The sequence below is a fragment of the Ictalurus furcatus genome, chromosome 6 (assembly GCF_023375685.1).
Source record: "Ictalurus furcatus strain D&B chromosome 6, Billie_1.0, whole genome shotgun sequence".
Classification (NCBI taxonomy): Eukaryota; Metazoa; Chordata; class Actinopteri; order Siluriformes; family Ictaluridae; genus Ictalurus; species Ictalurus furcatus.
The window spans coordinates 2,863,315-2,880,865 of record NC_071260.1 but is presented as its reverse complement, the minus strand read 5'-3'; the positions used below and the strand labels follow the sequence as shown (position 1 = coordinate 2,880,865).

The window sequence follows — 17,551 nt, the reverse complement described above, 5'->3', positions numbered from 1 at the left end:
CCGTACCAAGAATCGTGACTCGGATGGTTTGGATGATAATATTTATCCATTATGAATTCAATGATATATTCGCCAGGGGAAAAAAGCAAAAAAGGAAGAGGCCAATCAATGCATGATTCGTTTTAATTGCGTTTACATTGGACACCTGCCAAGAGGTTTTGGGGAAAAAATAAATAAATAAATAAATGAATAAATCATAAAAGGGCTTAATAGTCACCCTTCTTGCACTTCCTTAACACCGCTAACATGCTAAAATTAATTTTATACAGAGAGTCGAGCTCGTTTTCTCAAAGCGGCCGAAAATCGCCCCGCTCGGCACTTCGCGTCGATATTTCAAAACCGTAAAAACAAACGAAGGGAGGAACCGAGGAACGAGTCGCCTTGAGCATGACCACGGAGAGAGAGAGAGAAAAGAAAAGAATAATGCTTACAAGATCATACCGAGCATTTCGACAGACTGTTCCAAGGAAAAGAGCACGACTATACTTACAACCGGTTACCAAATAACCGCACTTGCCCTTTTACGGCTGGTATTAAATGCCACCGAATTTAAATGCGACAAAAGAAACACTTGTCTAAGCTGCACTTTTATTCTGTTCGGTTTGGGGTTTTTTTCGTTTTGTTTTGGGTTTTTTTTCTCCCCTCGCATGCGAAACATAATGACAACTGAAGGACGGAGCAATTTTTTATTTTTTTTATTTTTTTTAGCAAAGGCATGGCGACACTGCGAGGCTAAGAGATCACTTCAGATCACTCATGCTAGCCTATTCTTAGCGCTTGACTCTTAGAGACACTGCTGGGGAAAAAAAAAACAATACAACCGGAGGGAGATGGAGCTTATATGTGGTGAGGAACAAAGATAGGCAAAGAAGGTGATTGAAAGAAAAGAAGAAAAACGGATACAAAAAGGCGGAACAGAACCATCGTTATTTATTTTATTTTTTCCTTTCTCTTTTGAGTCATTGAGTCAGAACCGTTTTGTCACATACGTTGCGCTGAAGGGGAAATTTCGGCTTTATCTTTAAATAATTAGCTTTAAATATTTACATGAGACATGCTCATTGAAATGACCTTCATCAAACATTACTTTGGAGAAAGTTCAGAAAGATATTAGGCGTCCTAAAGGAAACGTTTTCCTAGAATAGTTATACTCGCTATCGCGGCGCTGTTGAGTTCTCCAATCTGATTGGTCAGAAGGCGTCGATACGTTTCCAATCGTTTATCTCGCGTACGCTCCGATACATGATCCCCCCCCCCCCAATAGTAGCAACGTATACCGGGATTTTTATGGCTCCACATAAATGAATTTTTTAAAAAAAGTTTGTTTTCTGTAAGGAGAAGTTTATTTTAACGTTTGTGGAAAGAGTCTCCGGTGAGAACCTTTTTTTGTGTGTGTGTTCTGCGGACGTTTCACAACATCAAATATGACTATAAATTGATTTTAAAAATGATGACGCGTCATTCTTTAATAAATAATCATTAAAAAGAAAAGAAAAAAAAAATGTCGGCAAACCCTTGGGGGGAAAAAAAAAACAACAATTACTTACGTTTAAAAAAAAAAAAAAAAAAAGAAAGGAAAAAAAGAAACGAGTCATATTAGGCGAGCGCATGCGGAAACGAATGATTCGTTCGTGCGAGAAAAATGAAACAACATGACATACATGTGGGGGGGGGGGTGGTCAAAATAAAAACCAAAAAAAAGAAAACATGAACTATGTGAAAAATGACATGTCGAGGAAAGTTTTTTCTTCTTATTTATTTATTTTTTTTTTAAGTTTCTTCCCCACCCCCCACCCCCCCACTTTGAAGTATTCCAAAAAAAAGAAAAAGAAAAAAAAAGGAGCAATGTCACAATAGATTAGATTTCTGCATATTATCCGACTCAATTGCTCACTTCATGCTGTTAAAAGGTAATAGGATGTGACGGAGCCGTCACGAAGAGACTCGCTCGACTCTCTTTCGGTTCGCCTTTCTCCCCGAAAAGTGATCTTTTTGATCAAAGACGCAATAACATCGGACATCCTACTGTGATCCTTCTGTCTCGTAGAACATACAGTAGACGCTCACTGAACGTAATTAATGCCGTATTCTCAATCTCCAACCGACTTTTTATTTATTTATTTATTTATTTATTTATTTATTAACACAAAAAAAAAAAAAAGTGCTAATGCTAATGATGGCACAGTGGTGTTGCGGGTAGCGTCGATGCTTTAGAGCTCCAGGATTCCCGGTTTTGAGCTCGGGTTAGCGCCTGTGTGTATTTTCACATCTTCTCTACGTGTCTGAGTGGGTTCTCTGGTTCCTTCTCACCCTCCAAAACACGCGGACACAACGGAACGCTGTTTATAGTTACTTCTCGGTTCTCCTTCGTTCCTACTCCGTAAGACAGGATGCGCTTTATTGACGCGGTAGGAAATTCTTGAGCAGCTTTTCAGAATTGTTACTAAACTACGATTAATAAAAATACTAGAAAAATATAAGAAACTCGAAATATCATTGCTTTGTACGGAAGGCAAAAAAAAAATAAATAATAGAGTATATTGGGTTGAATTGCATTCACTTCTCACACAAAGTCTGTGTTCATTTCTTAAAAACGCAGAAACTCAGAGTTAGCGTTAGCGTTAGCGGTGACGGTTTTGCTTTTCTGTGTACCGTGTAGCGCGTTTCACATGTTCCACCAAGTCCGATTGCTTTCCATACAAAACCGTTTTGTCGGAGTCTCTCACTTCATGCTCCTTCGTTTATTTATTTTTATTTTTAAACAGCACACCAGTAAGACCTCACTAAGTAGTTCATTGTGTTGAGTTAAAAAATAAATAAATAAATAAAAATAACCCAAAATGGAGGATTGCATTTAGTTCCCTTTTCTCTCTGGAAAACAAACGGATACTGATGAAAATATCCGCTTACCACACGCTATGAAAGCTTAAACGGAAAAGCTAAAGCGTATTGTTCCCATTGGCACCCTGCGGAGATAATTGACCAATAGGATTGCATTTCGAGGTGCGTTGGAGGTGATAAACCGAGGCTAATCACATCTTAACAGCAGCACACAGGGTAAACGGCGCCCTTGTGTTTCCAAGCGCCTCCGTTCCACCCTCTTTTAGCCTTTCCCTGGAAGGTGTATTTATTTATTTTTTTTCCTTCGGAAGGTCTGACACGAGTCACGTTTTTGCGCAAACGGCTGGTGGACCGTCGGGGTTAGTCTTTTGTTTTGTCTTGAGGCTGCCGGTTATAGCGGGTTAATTGAACATGCTAATTGTGAACACGGGAAGCCGAACAGCAGGGGAGGAGGCCGGAGTGCTGTGTGTATTTCTGGTACGATTATTAGTATTTTTAAAAGACATTAATAAAACACTTCCCTGAGGTTCTGGTGCTGTTCAGGGAAAACTTCACCTTGAGGAGGAATAGAAGCAGAAGGAGAAGGCGAAGGCGAGGCTAGAAGGCGAGATCTCTCCACCTGTTCTCCGGCTGTCTCCCGGGTGATGGAAACCGCCGCTTTATTTTTTAAAGATAGCCCGAGATTGATGGCTGTCTCCCGAAAAGCCAGAGCAGCTCTGGTGTTAAATGGAGTCCATCTTCCTGACTGCCTCTGGGGCTGATGAATTAAACCATCCATATGATTAAGATCTGTAATTCAGCCCTCACAGCATCTCTATATTTCTCGTTCTGGGTATTTTTGCTCAGCCGCTGTAAGCTGGGATAGGTAGAAAACCTTTCCTTTCTTTCTTTTTTTTTTTTTTTTTCTTGTGCTATTGTGAGAACTGATCTAAGATCATGCTGGTCACTCAATCTCTTTGGCGGAGTATTTATTTATTTTTCTAACCGTGTGCGTGAGCGTGAGCGTGAGCCAGAGCCCACGTCAAGTGACCCGCGGCTTCGGAGACGTACTCCGTCTTCCATTCTAGCGGAATGCGCATCAGCCGTGCTGCTGAGACCCGACCCGAGCTCGGCTCTGCTTCTGCAGTAGTTAATGAGCTCATGTGTGGTTAATTAGTTGCCATCATCTGCAGGCGGAAACTGTAAATATTTCCATTATCGTCTCATCATCATTAGGCAGACAATTAGAGAAGAGCTTGGAGTGAGGAAAGAGAAGACATGTGAGACACATTCTGGGTCAGAACCTACAACGGGCTTTTTTTTTTTTTTTCGTAAACATCAGATTATTTATTTTTCTCTCGGCTACGTACGGTATTAATGATAATAATGATTAATGAGTCTTTATTATTCACGTATACGTTACAGCAGAGTGAAATTCTTTTCTTCGCATACCCCAGCATGTGAGGAAGTTGGGGTCAGAGCGCAGGGTCGGCCATGATACAGCGCCCCCTGGAGCAGAGAGGGTTAAGGGCCTTGCTCAAGGGCCCAACAGTGGCAGACTGGCAGTGCTGGGGTTTGAACCCCCGACCTTCCGATCAATAACCCAGAGCCTTAACCGTCAAGCCACCACTGCCCCCATTAACCAGAAAACTCTGTAGCACAAATTTCAAAACGCAACGTGTCGATTCTGATCGTTATTTTTTGCAAAACTTCAAGGAGGACTTGAGCAATCGGATCTAACGTGCGAGCTCCTCAAAATATTCCGTCATGTACAGTACAACGTTGATAACTGAATGCAGCCATCACAAGAAATATGCGGCTCTTTTGTGTATTTCCTAAACTGGACCAACCTAATTCACTACGGTGAATACAACCGCACAGTGGCGCTTGAAAGTTTGTGAACCCTTCAGTTTAATTGTCTATATTTCTGCATAAATATGACCTGAAACATCATTTTTCACATCAAGAGGGCGCTCTATTGAACAAATCAGACAAAAATATTCTACTCTGTCGCTTATTTATTGAGGAAAATGATCCGATATTACATATCTGTGAGTGGCAAAAAGTATGTGAACCTTCGCTTTCGCTACTCTTGGGCAGCATTAACTGGAACTACACGTTTGGGGTAAGTGTCGATCGGTCCTGCACGTCGGCTTGGAGGAGTTTTATCCCGTTCCTCAGTACAGAACAGCTTCAACTCTGGGATGTTGGTGGGTTTCATCACATGAACTGCTCGCTTCATGTCCTTCCACAACATCTCTACTGGATTAAGGTCAGGACGTTGACTCGGCCGTTCCAGAACATTATCTTTCTTTAACCGTTCTTTGGTAGAACGACTCGTGTGCTTAGGGTCGTTGTCTAGCAATGCAGAGCTTCCTTTTGTCTCCTGTTACTTAACAAGGTTATATCTGCTCACATAACAGGGGCTTGCATAACACATTCCTTTCACCAGTATCTTCCCGGGATAGATGTTAAAATTCTTTTCTTTGTTTTGAAAGCTCTTAACGGCCTGTGAACCTCACTGAATGTCTTTTTTTTTTCTCTCCCCCCCCCTCCATGTACGGCTCAACGCGTGACCTGAGATCTGCAAACGTGAGCCTTCTAGAAATCCCCTCTGTATAATCCTGATCAAATTGGAAACCCTGCCTCCTTTAGTTCCTGCCTTTTGTTATTTAAAGTTACATTTTCAGTTGCATTCCATTACCTTTGACGTACTTTATTCGTATTTCTTTTACTTCACTTTTCTCTCATTATGAGTAATATTTCATTATTAATATTTAAATGTTTACTACTTGATTGTACGGCACTCTGGGCTACCACATGTATGAAAATGTATGTATAATTTCCATGACGACCAATAAAATCCCGCTCGCCTGTTAGGATTTATGCAGTCTGCTCGGTGCTACATGCTCGATTCCAGTCCTGCTGATGAGCGAACACATCGGGTGTGTGAGAGTTGGGAACCAGTCCTGCGTTTTGGAAATGGAAACTGTGGGTTTATAAAGTACAAGTCCAACCCTCGGTTGCCATGTACTGACCTCAGCTTTGTGTGGAGCACTGCGGGAGTAACCAGACTCGATCCAAGATCGAGACCGTTAGCAACTCGGCTACAATTACCGCCCAGCGGGGCTTCACTGTTCTCCCCATCCGCTCAAATAAATCGAAGTTAGTCAGTGTGGACGGAGTCCGAATCAGTCAACCGGGGACTGGGGGGGTGAAAGGCAGGTCAGCAGGGGTTGCCAGTCATGTCTAAACGTACACCGCACACCCAGACGTTTTCCCTTTTTAAAAAAAAAATCGTTTCACTCGAGCGCTTCCGGAAGAAAAGCACGCTGACCTTTCTCCACTTCCCCATTACCGCTCGGTGCGATTTCCCCTCACGCTGACATGAGAGCGAAGGAAGGATGCAATCAGGAGACTGACGAGGTCGGACGACAAATTATCCCATTTGCATTTCGGTTCTCTCTTTTGTTTCTGTCTTGGATCATCAAAGGTCCCGTTCACCTCCGTTCTAACTAGGCGCGTAACCGAACACGACTACATTATCTGGAAGGAACAGACAAGTACAGAGGTGAATACAAGGTGCACTATTGTTTTTGGATTTCTTCTCCTTTTTTTTCCCGTCTATCGTCAGTCGTTATCGTTAGTAGGAAACCCAAAAACTAAATCTGAATACTAAAATAGTATTAGATTGCTATTGCTGTCAGGTATAATAATCCATCCATCCATCCATCCATCTTCTATACCACTTACTCCTTTTCAGGGTCACGGGGGAACCTGGAGCCTATCACAGGGAGCATCGGGCACAAGGCAGGGTACACCCTGGACAGGGTGCCAATCCATCGCAGGGTACAATCACACACACACTCACACACCCATTCATACACTACAGACACTTTGGACACGCTAATCAGATGCTACCATGCATGTCTTTGGACTGGGGGAGGAAACCGGAGTACCCGGAGGAAACCCCCGCAGCACGGGGAGAACTTGCAAACTCCGCACACACAGGGCCCCGGTGGGACTCGAACCCCCGTCCCTGGAGGTGTGACGCGAACGTGCTAACCACTAAGCCATCGTGCGCCCTACTTTTATTATTTATTTGTTTATTTATTTATTTGACTTCCAAGTGGGGGAGAATTACAATTCGGGACGTCTGTTCACAATCACAGAACCTTATCCAGGACACTAGCACTGCCTATTTTCTGTTTAGCTACAGTACAGGGCAAGTAAAAGTGTGGTTTTGAAATATCTGGCAACGTAAATGTGACACCGTGTGCCCTAGGTAGTATAATAATAATAATAATAATCTGGAAAGATATTGCTGCTTTGGAAGATACTCTAGTTAGCTAGCTTACTCGGTCATATTAGACACAAATCTTGCCAGTTAAGATCTCGAGAGACGTAGCAAATAGTAAGGTTATGATCTTAAGCCACGCCCACTTTCGAATACATATACTGATACAGTTAGTAGCATTGTGTTACTCTCAAGATGTTTTGGAGCAGTGGAATATTTCTGAATTTCTACACGTATGCCTCTGTGAGTCCTTTTACGTAGTCATTCTTAACAACTGGCACCTCAGAAGACCTTTTTTTTTTTTTTTTTTTTTTTAATGGCTTTTCAAATATCAGACTTTGGAATGTGACATGATTTTTGGGTTGGCATTTCAACCGTGCGCTATGAGTCTACAGATCCCAGGATGAGCAGCGGTTCATTTCCTACCCTGAGAAATGACAGATCCCGGTTATGGTCGATGTTGGTGATCTCCAGGTTGCCCATCACCACCTCACAGTTCTCATAGTACTTGCGCAGGATCCGGTACTTCTGCTCTAGATCCGACAGGGTACTCAGTTTGTTTTCTGTGCCCGTGCACACTGCAGAGAGTGAGAGAGAGAGCGAGAGAGAGAGAAATGGAGACAGAGAGATTACATTCTGGAACCAATTTAAGCAATTGACAGCAATTTTACACAAAGTTATTTTACACTAGATTAGAATTACATAGACTTTTCCTGTACGTAACGAACTCAGCGTGTAGAAGAGCACACACACACACACACACAACAATCTAAACAAAGTCGCACACTTCTGAATCGGTAACCTTTTTCTGACTCAAGATGTACGTAGATATGAGGTTTGAGATTCAAATTATGGGTAATGTTTATATAAAAACAGCATCTCTCACGCGAGCGCCTTAATGCCCTGTAGATCGTCACACGTTCCCAAATCGAAAGAGGGGCGGCTCAAGTTCTGCCGAACTTCATGTAAGAAAATGAGAAATATTATACCATAGTGCTGCTGAATGCTCGATTCTGATTGGTCAGGAGGTGCTGATTCATTTTCTATCGCAGCAGCTCTGACAGAAGCGCAGCCGCAAATCACAGGTTTATACTAATTCACCAGTTCTGGCATGTTATCGTTTCTATAGTAATTAGTAACGCATTCGTGTAGATTTGTTGACATGGTTGGACTTCTCGTTAAGGAGACGTTTATTGAACAGTTTTATTTATTTTTTTTGGAAGGAGTCTCCAGTGCCAGCGCTTTGTAACAGTCAGAGGGTAAGCTGTACGTTTTCAAATCAAATCATAGGAACGTCTTCAGGATGGAAGACTGTATGGTTTCCCAGTAACATGACAAGCTGCGTTTTCGGTTTGATTAACTTCAAGAGAGAGAGCGAGCGAGAGAAAACTAAATATGAACTGTAATTGGCAAATTGCTGTGGTATAAGTGGAATTGAAATACTTTGAGACATGCTGTTTTTGGAAAATAATCAATCATCGTGTTGTTATTTATTTCCCTATAATGGCACACCCTCAAGTGTTAAACACTTATAGATTATCCATCCATCCATCCATCCATCCATTCATTTTCTGTACCGCACTTACACACTAGACAGAACCCAGTCCAAGCACGTAGCTAAACAGACAAATTCCCAACACTGACTGTTGTGCAGCCTGACAATGTGACAAGCCAACCAGTCACTAACCACTTGACCATTGCTCTTCCATCGCTCCGCTATTGATTTTGACATTGAGCCTGAAGTGTTTTTCTTCCTCTATTCATCAAATCACTGTTAGCTAGCCAGCTAAAATTGACAGGCGAGCAACGGGAGACTTTGGGGAAAGTAAAAACTGGCGACTCTCCCGGTTGAATATGGACGGTTGGCAAGCGCGCCCCGGTTGAATATGTTACGGCCGGGTTCGTCCTACAGGTTCATCCTATCAAACCTGACAAGTAATTAAACACAGCCACTTCCACCCATCATGCAGTTTTGAGCACTCAAAGACATCTGCCATCTGCAGCATCAGCTGGCGCTGCCCGGCAGGCTCCGACAGCACAGGAGAATAAACCCCGCACTCTCACGCTCCACCGAGCTGCTGTCACAACAGCCTGCGGCGCCTGAGAGAGAGGAGGGGAAAGAGAGAGAGAGAGAGAGAGAAAGAAAGAAAGAGAAAGAGCAAGCCAACAACAGGCTCGTGGTACATTAGACAATGGCAGAGAAAGCTCACAGTGGCTACAAATCCACGTAGGCAGACTTGCGCGAGAGTGTTTACAAGCCCAGTTCAATAAATACACCAGTCACATTACAGAGAAATCCCTAAGCAGCCAGTAAGAAGGACTCCATGGTATGATTTGACCCCACCCTTCTACACCAGTGGCATTATGAAACACACTTGCTAACAGGAGAGCCAGTGAGGCGTCAAAACTGACTGATCTCCTCAAGCAATGGCATGTTTTCTTCATCGAGTGTCACCTACGCATAGAATCAGCTGTCTTTAATAGCGCTTAGAACGATTGCTGCCATTTGTTTCGGTCTTGTATCGATATATCACTTTCCCCGTGTTTTTATATGGACCTCTTTGACCCAAAACACAACTCGTGCTTTCTTTGGTCGCATATTACGAACACACACAAAAAAAAATTAAAAACGCCAGGATTTTTTTCGCCTAACCTATTTCAACCTGAAGTTTAGCCGGTCTGATTTTTGGCCCGATTTCCTTGTCGCACTGTCAAATAATTCTTTGATTCCTTGAAGTCCAAGACTGCACGATGTGTACGATTCAGTGCCACTGTGACCGAAGATGGCTGAGGACAAATTCTGGCACGCGAGTGTAGCGCTGCTACGATGCCACCGATACGAGGACACGAAACAAAACGTAAACAAAACATGCTAACTGACGCTAACCGACTTATTCGCGCCGACTCACTTGTTTATGTGAGGCCGTTTTCTGGATCGCAATGATTACTGACGTAAAAAAACCAGATCTTCCTCAGACAATCTGACCTTATACAGTGTGAGAAGTAAAAAAATCGTAATGTCTAAAAGAACACTGAAATTTCACAATCGAAATGAAGAGGTGAATACAACAAGATTCAACACCTCTCAAGCAATCTCTCTCTCTCTCTCAAATCCTCACAACCTCTTTTTTTTTATCCAAACCTTTGATGAAGACAGCTCAGGGCTCCAAAACTCATATTGCCCTTCGCTCTGTCGGGTCGTTGTTCATTCTTCTAGCGTTTTATTTATTTATTTATTTATTTATTTATTAAAAAAAAAGAAAGAATAAGAATAACAAAACTCTCATCTTCAAGGTAGCTAGTGTCTGTGGAAACAAATAAGACTTTGTTCAAATAATACCCTTGACCCCTTATTTCATTGCGACATACAAAAGACCGGGGGGGGGGGGATGACGAAATTAAGAAATGAAAGGAACCGTGTACAGGTCAGCTGTTGGCCTTGGCGTTTTCAATAAGTGCTAGCATGCATTAGTGGGAGGGAGGGAGGGAGGGAGGGAGGGAGGTATTATAAAGTTCGGTTACTGGTAATAAACAGTTATTGCACCCTCGAGGCTTTAATGCTGATATTACACAGGAATTGTGGGATTGAGGTTCGTGGAGAAGGGAGGAGAGATGGTGGTGGTGGTGGTAAGGGAGGTCTTTATATTTGCACAGCTGACAATTCAATAAAATCCTCACCTGTGGGAGGTGCCAACCTTGAACATACTCACACAGATCAACTATGCATGACTACTTAAGGTTAAGGTCAGGGTGAGGGGGCGGGGCTAGCATTCAGAACTTTTCTTTGAAGACCTCATTGATTAAATTTCCAATTAAACCACCTATTAACTCTAGAGGTGTATATATATCTAATACGGATGCTCACAGTTTTTATCATCGCATAGCAACAAAGTCTTGCCTTTTTATTTATTTTATTTTTTTAAACAATTGCAGTTCTGAGATTATATACGTGTAGCCTGTAGTTACTTCTTCTGATTTCTGATACTTCTGAATTGTTTACCAGTTGACGTTACTTTGCTTACTCATCTTGTTTTGAGCGCTGATTGTTTGGCCATTAGGTTCAGACCCTTTTACCTGCATTTACATTTAATATTTACTCATTTGGCTGCTATTACAGCTACGATTATGTTCTTTGTTGATCCAAAATAAACTGCACTTTCTTCCTACTGCTCTCACTTTTCAGTCAATCCGAGCCTAGGGGCAGGTCTTTGGGATGTTCAACCTTACTTACCATGACTCTTTCTAGTCTTTTTGCAAGAAACAAATCAAACGGAAGCGATTGAAATAGTTCGACACAACGAATGCTTCAAGTGGTTTCCCCAAATTCAACTGAAAATGCGACTTATAATGTTTCAAAATTGTTCACCCCCCTGAATAGAATCCCTCACAACAGCACAAATATGCAAAACAGGTGTTGTGTCAAGCACACCTGCGGCGACTAATCAAGGGCTTCATTAGTTGCACCAGTTTTGAGCTGGAACATGTGCAATACCTGAACTGGCTAGGGCTAGAAAATACCTGGAATACCTTGAAATACCTGGGCAGGGCAGAAAAAGGAAGTCATCAATGGCTGTAACTAGATTTCTGAGAAGGCCGGTTGTGAAAAACCCTCGAGTGACAGAACGCAGAAGGTTTCCATGCCAGAACTCCGAGACGTTCACCACTACTGACCCAAAAGCACAAGAAAAGTCGCTCAAAATCATATAAATAAGCCACAGAAGTTTGGGGATTCTGTTCTGTGGAGCGATGAAACAAATCTGGAAATTTTCAGCACGACGGATCAGCGGTATGTCTGGAGGAAGAAGAATGAAGAAAGAACACTCTGTCCACAGTCGAGCATGGTGGTGGTTCGGTGATGCTCTGCGGCTGCTTTGCATCCTCTGGCACTGGAAACCTGCAGCGTGTGGAAGACGAGATGGATTCATTGAGGTATCAGGAAATCCTAGGAGAAAACCTCATGCCGTCTGTGAGGAAGCTGAAGCTTGGGCGTCATCGGACCTTCCAACAGGACAATGATCCCAAGCGTACCTCAAATTCCACCAAGGCTTGGTTGCTTAAGAAGTTCTGAAAGATTCTACAGGACCATCACAGTCACCTGACTTGAACCCCATAGAACATCTCTGGTGGGATTTGAAGAAGACGCAAACCCAAGAATATTACTGAACTGGAGGCCGTTGCTCATGAGGAACGGGTTAAGATTCCTCAGGAACGCTGCCAGAAACCGGTGTCTCGTTTGAAGCAGGTCATAACAGCAAAAGGAGCTCTACTAAGTACTAAAGACGCTCGCCATGAAGGGGTTGAATCGTTTTGAAACTGGAGAAATCATTACAAGTCGCATTTTCAGTTGAATTTGGGGAAACCGCTTGAAGCGTTCGTTATGTTGAACTATTTCAATCGCTTTTGTTTGATTTCTCCATCGCAAACAGCTGAAAGTCTGTAGAATTTTGTCAATAAACCTGATTTGCACCGGGGGGTTGAATCATTTTGATCGCAACTGAAATTATTCAGAGTCATGTCTCTATTTGTGAGCACCACTGCTTAATCCGATTCCAGATGAAACAGGATGAAAGCTCCGTCTCGTCAGTGAATCTCCACACACAGCACCAGGCACGAAGATGTCAGTGTGGCACCGATGGCTTTATTTCCACTGCTTTATTCCCTTTACTCATTGTCTGGGGTTCGGGCTTCCTTTTTTGTTTTGCTTATCATCCCCGACATGATGGATCGAGGCAATGAATCATAAATCACAGTTTTTTTTTATTATGTTTAATTAATGAGAAGATTATAAGCCTTGGGTTTATAAGAATAAAAAAAAAAAAATAGGAGGTGGTACGAAAGGATATGTGTGTGCGTGCACGAGTATGTGCTCATGAGATAAAGAAGAGCTTTCGATACACAGAGACATTAATCACCTCGTTAACGGATAAGAGATTTTCTTCTGCTGGAATCCCACAGGACCCAGTGTCTCAAAATAAGACACAAAGTAAAGCCAGCAGATTTTGTCCAGCATTTTGATCAAAAGATCAACAACTTAAGTTCTAAAGTGACATCAACATTTATACAGGGAAAGTTTGTCAAAAGGTACACACACGCTAGGGGTTCCCAAACTTTTCCAGGGCGAGGCCTTCAAAATGGCATTAACATTTGACCGAGGCCCCCCTTTTGCAAGATGTCTTTAAAACACATTAAAAATACAGACTTCTGAATATATCCCCCTTTTTTAAAATTATTATTAATAATTACATCTTACATCTTTATATTAGGAATTCATTGTGTGTGTGTGTGTGTGTGTGTGGGGTTGTCTGAGAGTGAGAAAGAGAAAACATACATTTATTTATTTTTCACACCAAATTGTTGAGGCCCCCCCGGGCGCCCCCTGGTGGCCCCCAAGGGGGCTGTGGCCCCCCACTTTGAAAACCACTGATCTAGATGTTCAAATTACTCAAATCACCTACAGTACATGTAGATCACGTCTCTGATCTGACCACCACAACTTACACACTTGCCTTTAAGATGACGAGAAAAAAAAAAAAAAAAAAAACGCAGACTGTAGAAGTTGTTCTTTAGTATTTTCTTTTCTGTCAAATGTAATGAATGAGAAGATAGCGTGCGTTGCAATCATCACATTTAATTTAATCACGGCGAATCTGGTTTCATTTAACAAACCAAATAATCACACCAATTATTCTGCAGCTTATAAAATAGCACTTGATGCAGCACATGCGATTATTTTACATTATATCTTTTTTTTTCCCCACACAAATCACACAATACTAAATCGTCATGTACACTTTTTTTTTAATTATTATTATTTTAAATCATGCTTTTAACTCGCTAACTCACTACTTTGAGTAGTCTAATTAATAAAATAATGCCAACGTTTTTGTTGATTTGAGTTCTACGGTTCGGAGGATAAGCTGACCGAACTCTTCTCCGGTCCTCGAGATAAGCAATGATTATCTTTTATTATGTCTCTTTCGAGAAAACAAACAAACAAACAAACAAATATTATGTGTACTTTAAAAGGTCCGTACTATTAACTAATGACTAGTGTCATATTTACGTATATAATATTGGCCACAAATGGCATTACGTAGTTTTTTTTCCCAGCATGGATACATCAAATTGTCAGACCGTAGCTATAGACTTAACACTGTTCCGCCCTCGAGCCTATCATACAAATAAACCATAACCCAAAAATGGATTTCAGACGACTCATCCCCATGCCTTTCAGATGACTAGTATCTGAAGTACTCTATTTAATGCGATACTCGAAATACGATTCATGTTTTCTGATGAGGATCGTTTTCCATTTTCTTAGGATCTTAGGATCAACTGTGGCTGGTTCAATCAAGGAAATCACACTCTCCTACTCCTCGTTCATGCAAACGCGCCACCCGGATAGGTATTATCCCATCAGCAGGGCGCTTCTTTCAGTGTGCACTTGTCAGGGGTGATGTAAGTACCTTGGCTGCTGTGGATGCTACTGTAGCACAGAAAGGTATTCCTTCAGTGGCAAGACAGTGACAGACAACCCGAGGATCATGACTGACTAGAGGGCAAGATAGCCAATACTCCAGCATACGATCCTCTGGGAACCAGCTGAGTCTGCCCTGCCTTTTTTGAGAAGAAAAAAGTTTGAGAAGGAAAGTGAGAAGCCTGGAAAGCTTATTCACCTTGACATGGTAGGAGAGCACATTGGTCCCACTTCTAATCTAAAGATAATGGCAAAGCCATTTCTCTCACCCTCCGCCAGGAAGTGTGGCGCCCCCCCCCCCCACACACAGAAGGTTTCTATCTTCTGAATTTGGCTCTGCGGTTATAAACAAGCATGTTCTCAGATCTCAGAATCCGAGTCTTGTCAAAGGGTATTACACTTTCTGCAAGTTCGATATTTACGCTTTCCACCGAGAGAACATTAAACCAGTTACAGATATTAGATTCGAAACAGAACTTAATTCCAAAAAAAAAAACCAAACAAACCCCTCATCCTCAATATTAAAGTGTTAATTACTGAGATCTGGCACAAACACGGGCTGCATCCTCATCCAATTCAATCACACTTTTGTTTTCTTCTACGAAAAAAAAACAAAACAAAAAACAAAAGACACCCAGTGCAATTGATCAATCAAGCAACACATCCATCTATTATGAAAATTCAATACATAGCACGCTGCACAAAATGGTTTCATCAGCGAAAGCGTGCTAGTTTATCGAACGCACATAAAGTCACGCATGGATCTAACTCGTTCGCCGGACCTGCAGTAATGATAGGAAAGGTCACGCCAATAGCTAGTGACTCGCCAAATTAAATAAAGTCACAAATGTCACTTCTTCGAAGTAAACACTGTCGGTATTTCTGCTTGAGAATGACCAGTGTAGGACTCCAAATAGATTAAACTGCTGGTAAGTGCTAAACGAGTACTTATAATGTTTGTTTGTTTGTTTCAGCCGGTGGTATTTTGTGTACGGAAACGTTCACGAAGCTAATCTGCTAATACGCTAAGAGTACTACGAACGGATCTGATTATATGCTCTCTAAAACATTCCGGATGTTCCTTAGCGAACGTTTTCCCGTGTTCCTTTGTGAAAGAGCTGCTAATTTTACCATCAGTCCGTAATCACGTCGTGTCCGGTACGCACCGTGAACGGAAAATCTGTGCACGCCGTTAGCCAGCTCGTTCGCTCAAACCACACTAAACGTACAGTCCTGTCGCATCATGTACAGTCATGTCTACGTAGATTGGAGGACGTGCGCTCAGACTATTTACTTCTAGTATCTCGTCCAAAGGAGTTTCCGAAATGAACGAATGAAGAAATCAGATATCGGTGAGTAATCCACCTCGTCTCTCACGTGACTGTGTTTACGTCGGCTACACGTGACTGAATCTCTCAATCCCTGCTGTTGACGCGTCATAGATGCGTCACTGAAGCAGGCTGAAAGATATAAACCCAATCTGAGATCTAATATTGGGGCTTTTCTTGCTTGTGGTGCTTTTTATTTTTAATCACAAAGATCGATCAATTAATCGATCGATCAATCAATCATCCACGTCAATCCGTATGTTAACAGCTAATTTACTGGCTGTCAAATATAGATATGTATACATGTAGTTAGTGTTTGATTTGGGGGGGGTGTTTTTTTTTTACTTGAAAAAAAGAGGGAGGGTCGATGAAAGAAATCCATACCAATCCGCATGACTCAAATCATATGAAAAGATCTGAAGGTTAAATTTAAGGGCGGGGCTAGAGATCCTACCTCTCTAATTACTGCTTTATTTGTATGAAATCAAACTTCGATTCGCATTTAATGACGATTAAATGCGAGTCCACGCGGCCCTTCGTCATTTGGCGCTAATAATAAAACGGCACTGTCGATCGTGGATTGTCTCCAAAGCAGCCTTATCTACCGTATACAGTGTGACGCGACTTCAAACTCCCCACACGCACATTTGAGGCAGGGGAGAATGATTCATTTAAGGACAATTACTTTAGCGTGTCTCACTGAGATGTTTAGTCACTTCCTGTTATTGTCAATCATAGCTAAAATTATAATGGAACAGGGGCCATGAGACAGGATCTGCTTGTGTTATCGCTGCTCTGGGGCGGATGATAAAACTGAAGTGGGGCTATTTCCGACAGCAGGGGTAAGTTTACAATGCTGAGGTTTATAGGCGGATCACGATAGTCGCTCTGTTCGGTATTCCTGACCCGAATGCGTCAGAATCCCCGCGAGACCGGGGTGGCGAAATTATACCCACGATTCTCTCTCAGTATCTCCTTCTGATTCTGTCTAACACGGTGACCATATGTGGACACTAACGACTGCGTCCAACCACTTCAGTCTGCTATCGCACTGGAACTCGCACTGACCGCATCTCATGTTTCATTACCCGTAATCCCACACAGGCTCTTCTCCGTCCCCGGGCGTTTCAGCGACACGACACCAGAGGAAGAATGTTCCAGGGCAGAATTCGCGTCTAAGAGCCTTGAGCCGATCCTGAAAGGGATCTGAGGGACTAAGCTGTGGGTTTATCTCGGTTGAGCGCAGACAGATTTACAGAGGGATAGAAGAGGAACTGTGGCCAAATCTTTCTGCTTGAGCACCAAATACAGAGCTTAGGCCTTTCATTCTTAATTCGCTCATTTTCATTTCTCTCTTGCGATAATTATAACCGTTGGATTGATTTATCAATTCATGAAATCCATTCATCAATCCCTAGATCTGCCAATCTTTGCTTTTGAGAGATTATGGAAATAGGCGCTTCTTTTAATGTGAATGCTGATTACTCTTACAAATTAGCATAATTAACGGTCGTGCATTTCTAAGTAGTATTCTTATTATTATTATTATTTTAGAACATCAAGAGAACTCCAAAAACAGTACGCGTTTAAAAAAAAAAAAAACAAAACAAAAGCAGCAGGTATCTTTTA

The 17,551-nt window shown here is 42.1% G+C and overlaps 1 protein-coding gene across 1 annotated transcript in view; it reads right to left on the bottom strand.

Moving 5' to 3' along the window:
* Window positions 1–17,551, bottom strand: part of LOC128608488 (receptor tyrosine-protein kinase erbB-4-like) — a 338,895-nt gene that overhangs the window by 169,793 nt on the left and 151,551 nt on the right. The window contains exon 2 of the mRNA XM_053626224.1: window positions 7,544–7,695. Coding sequence (XP_053482199.1) covers window positions 7,544–7,695 — 152 coding nt within the window. The remainder of the gene's footprint in view (window positions 1–7,543; window positions 7,696–17,551) is intronic.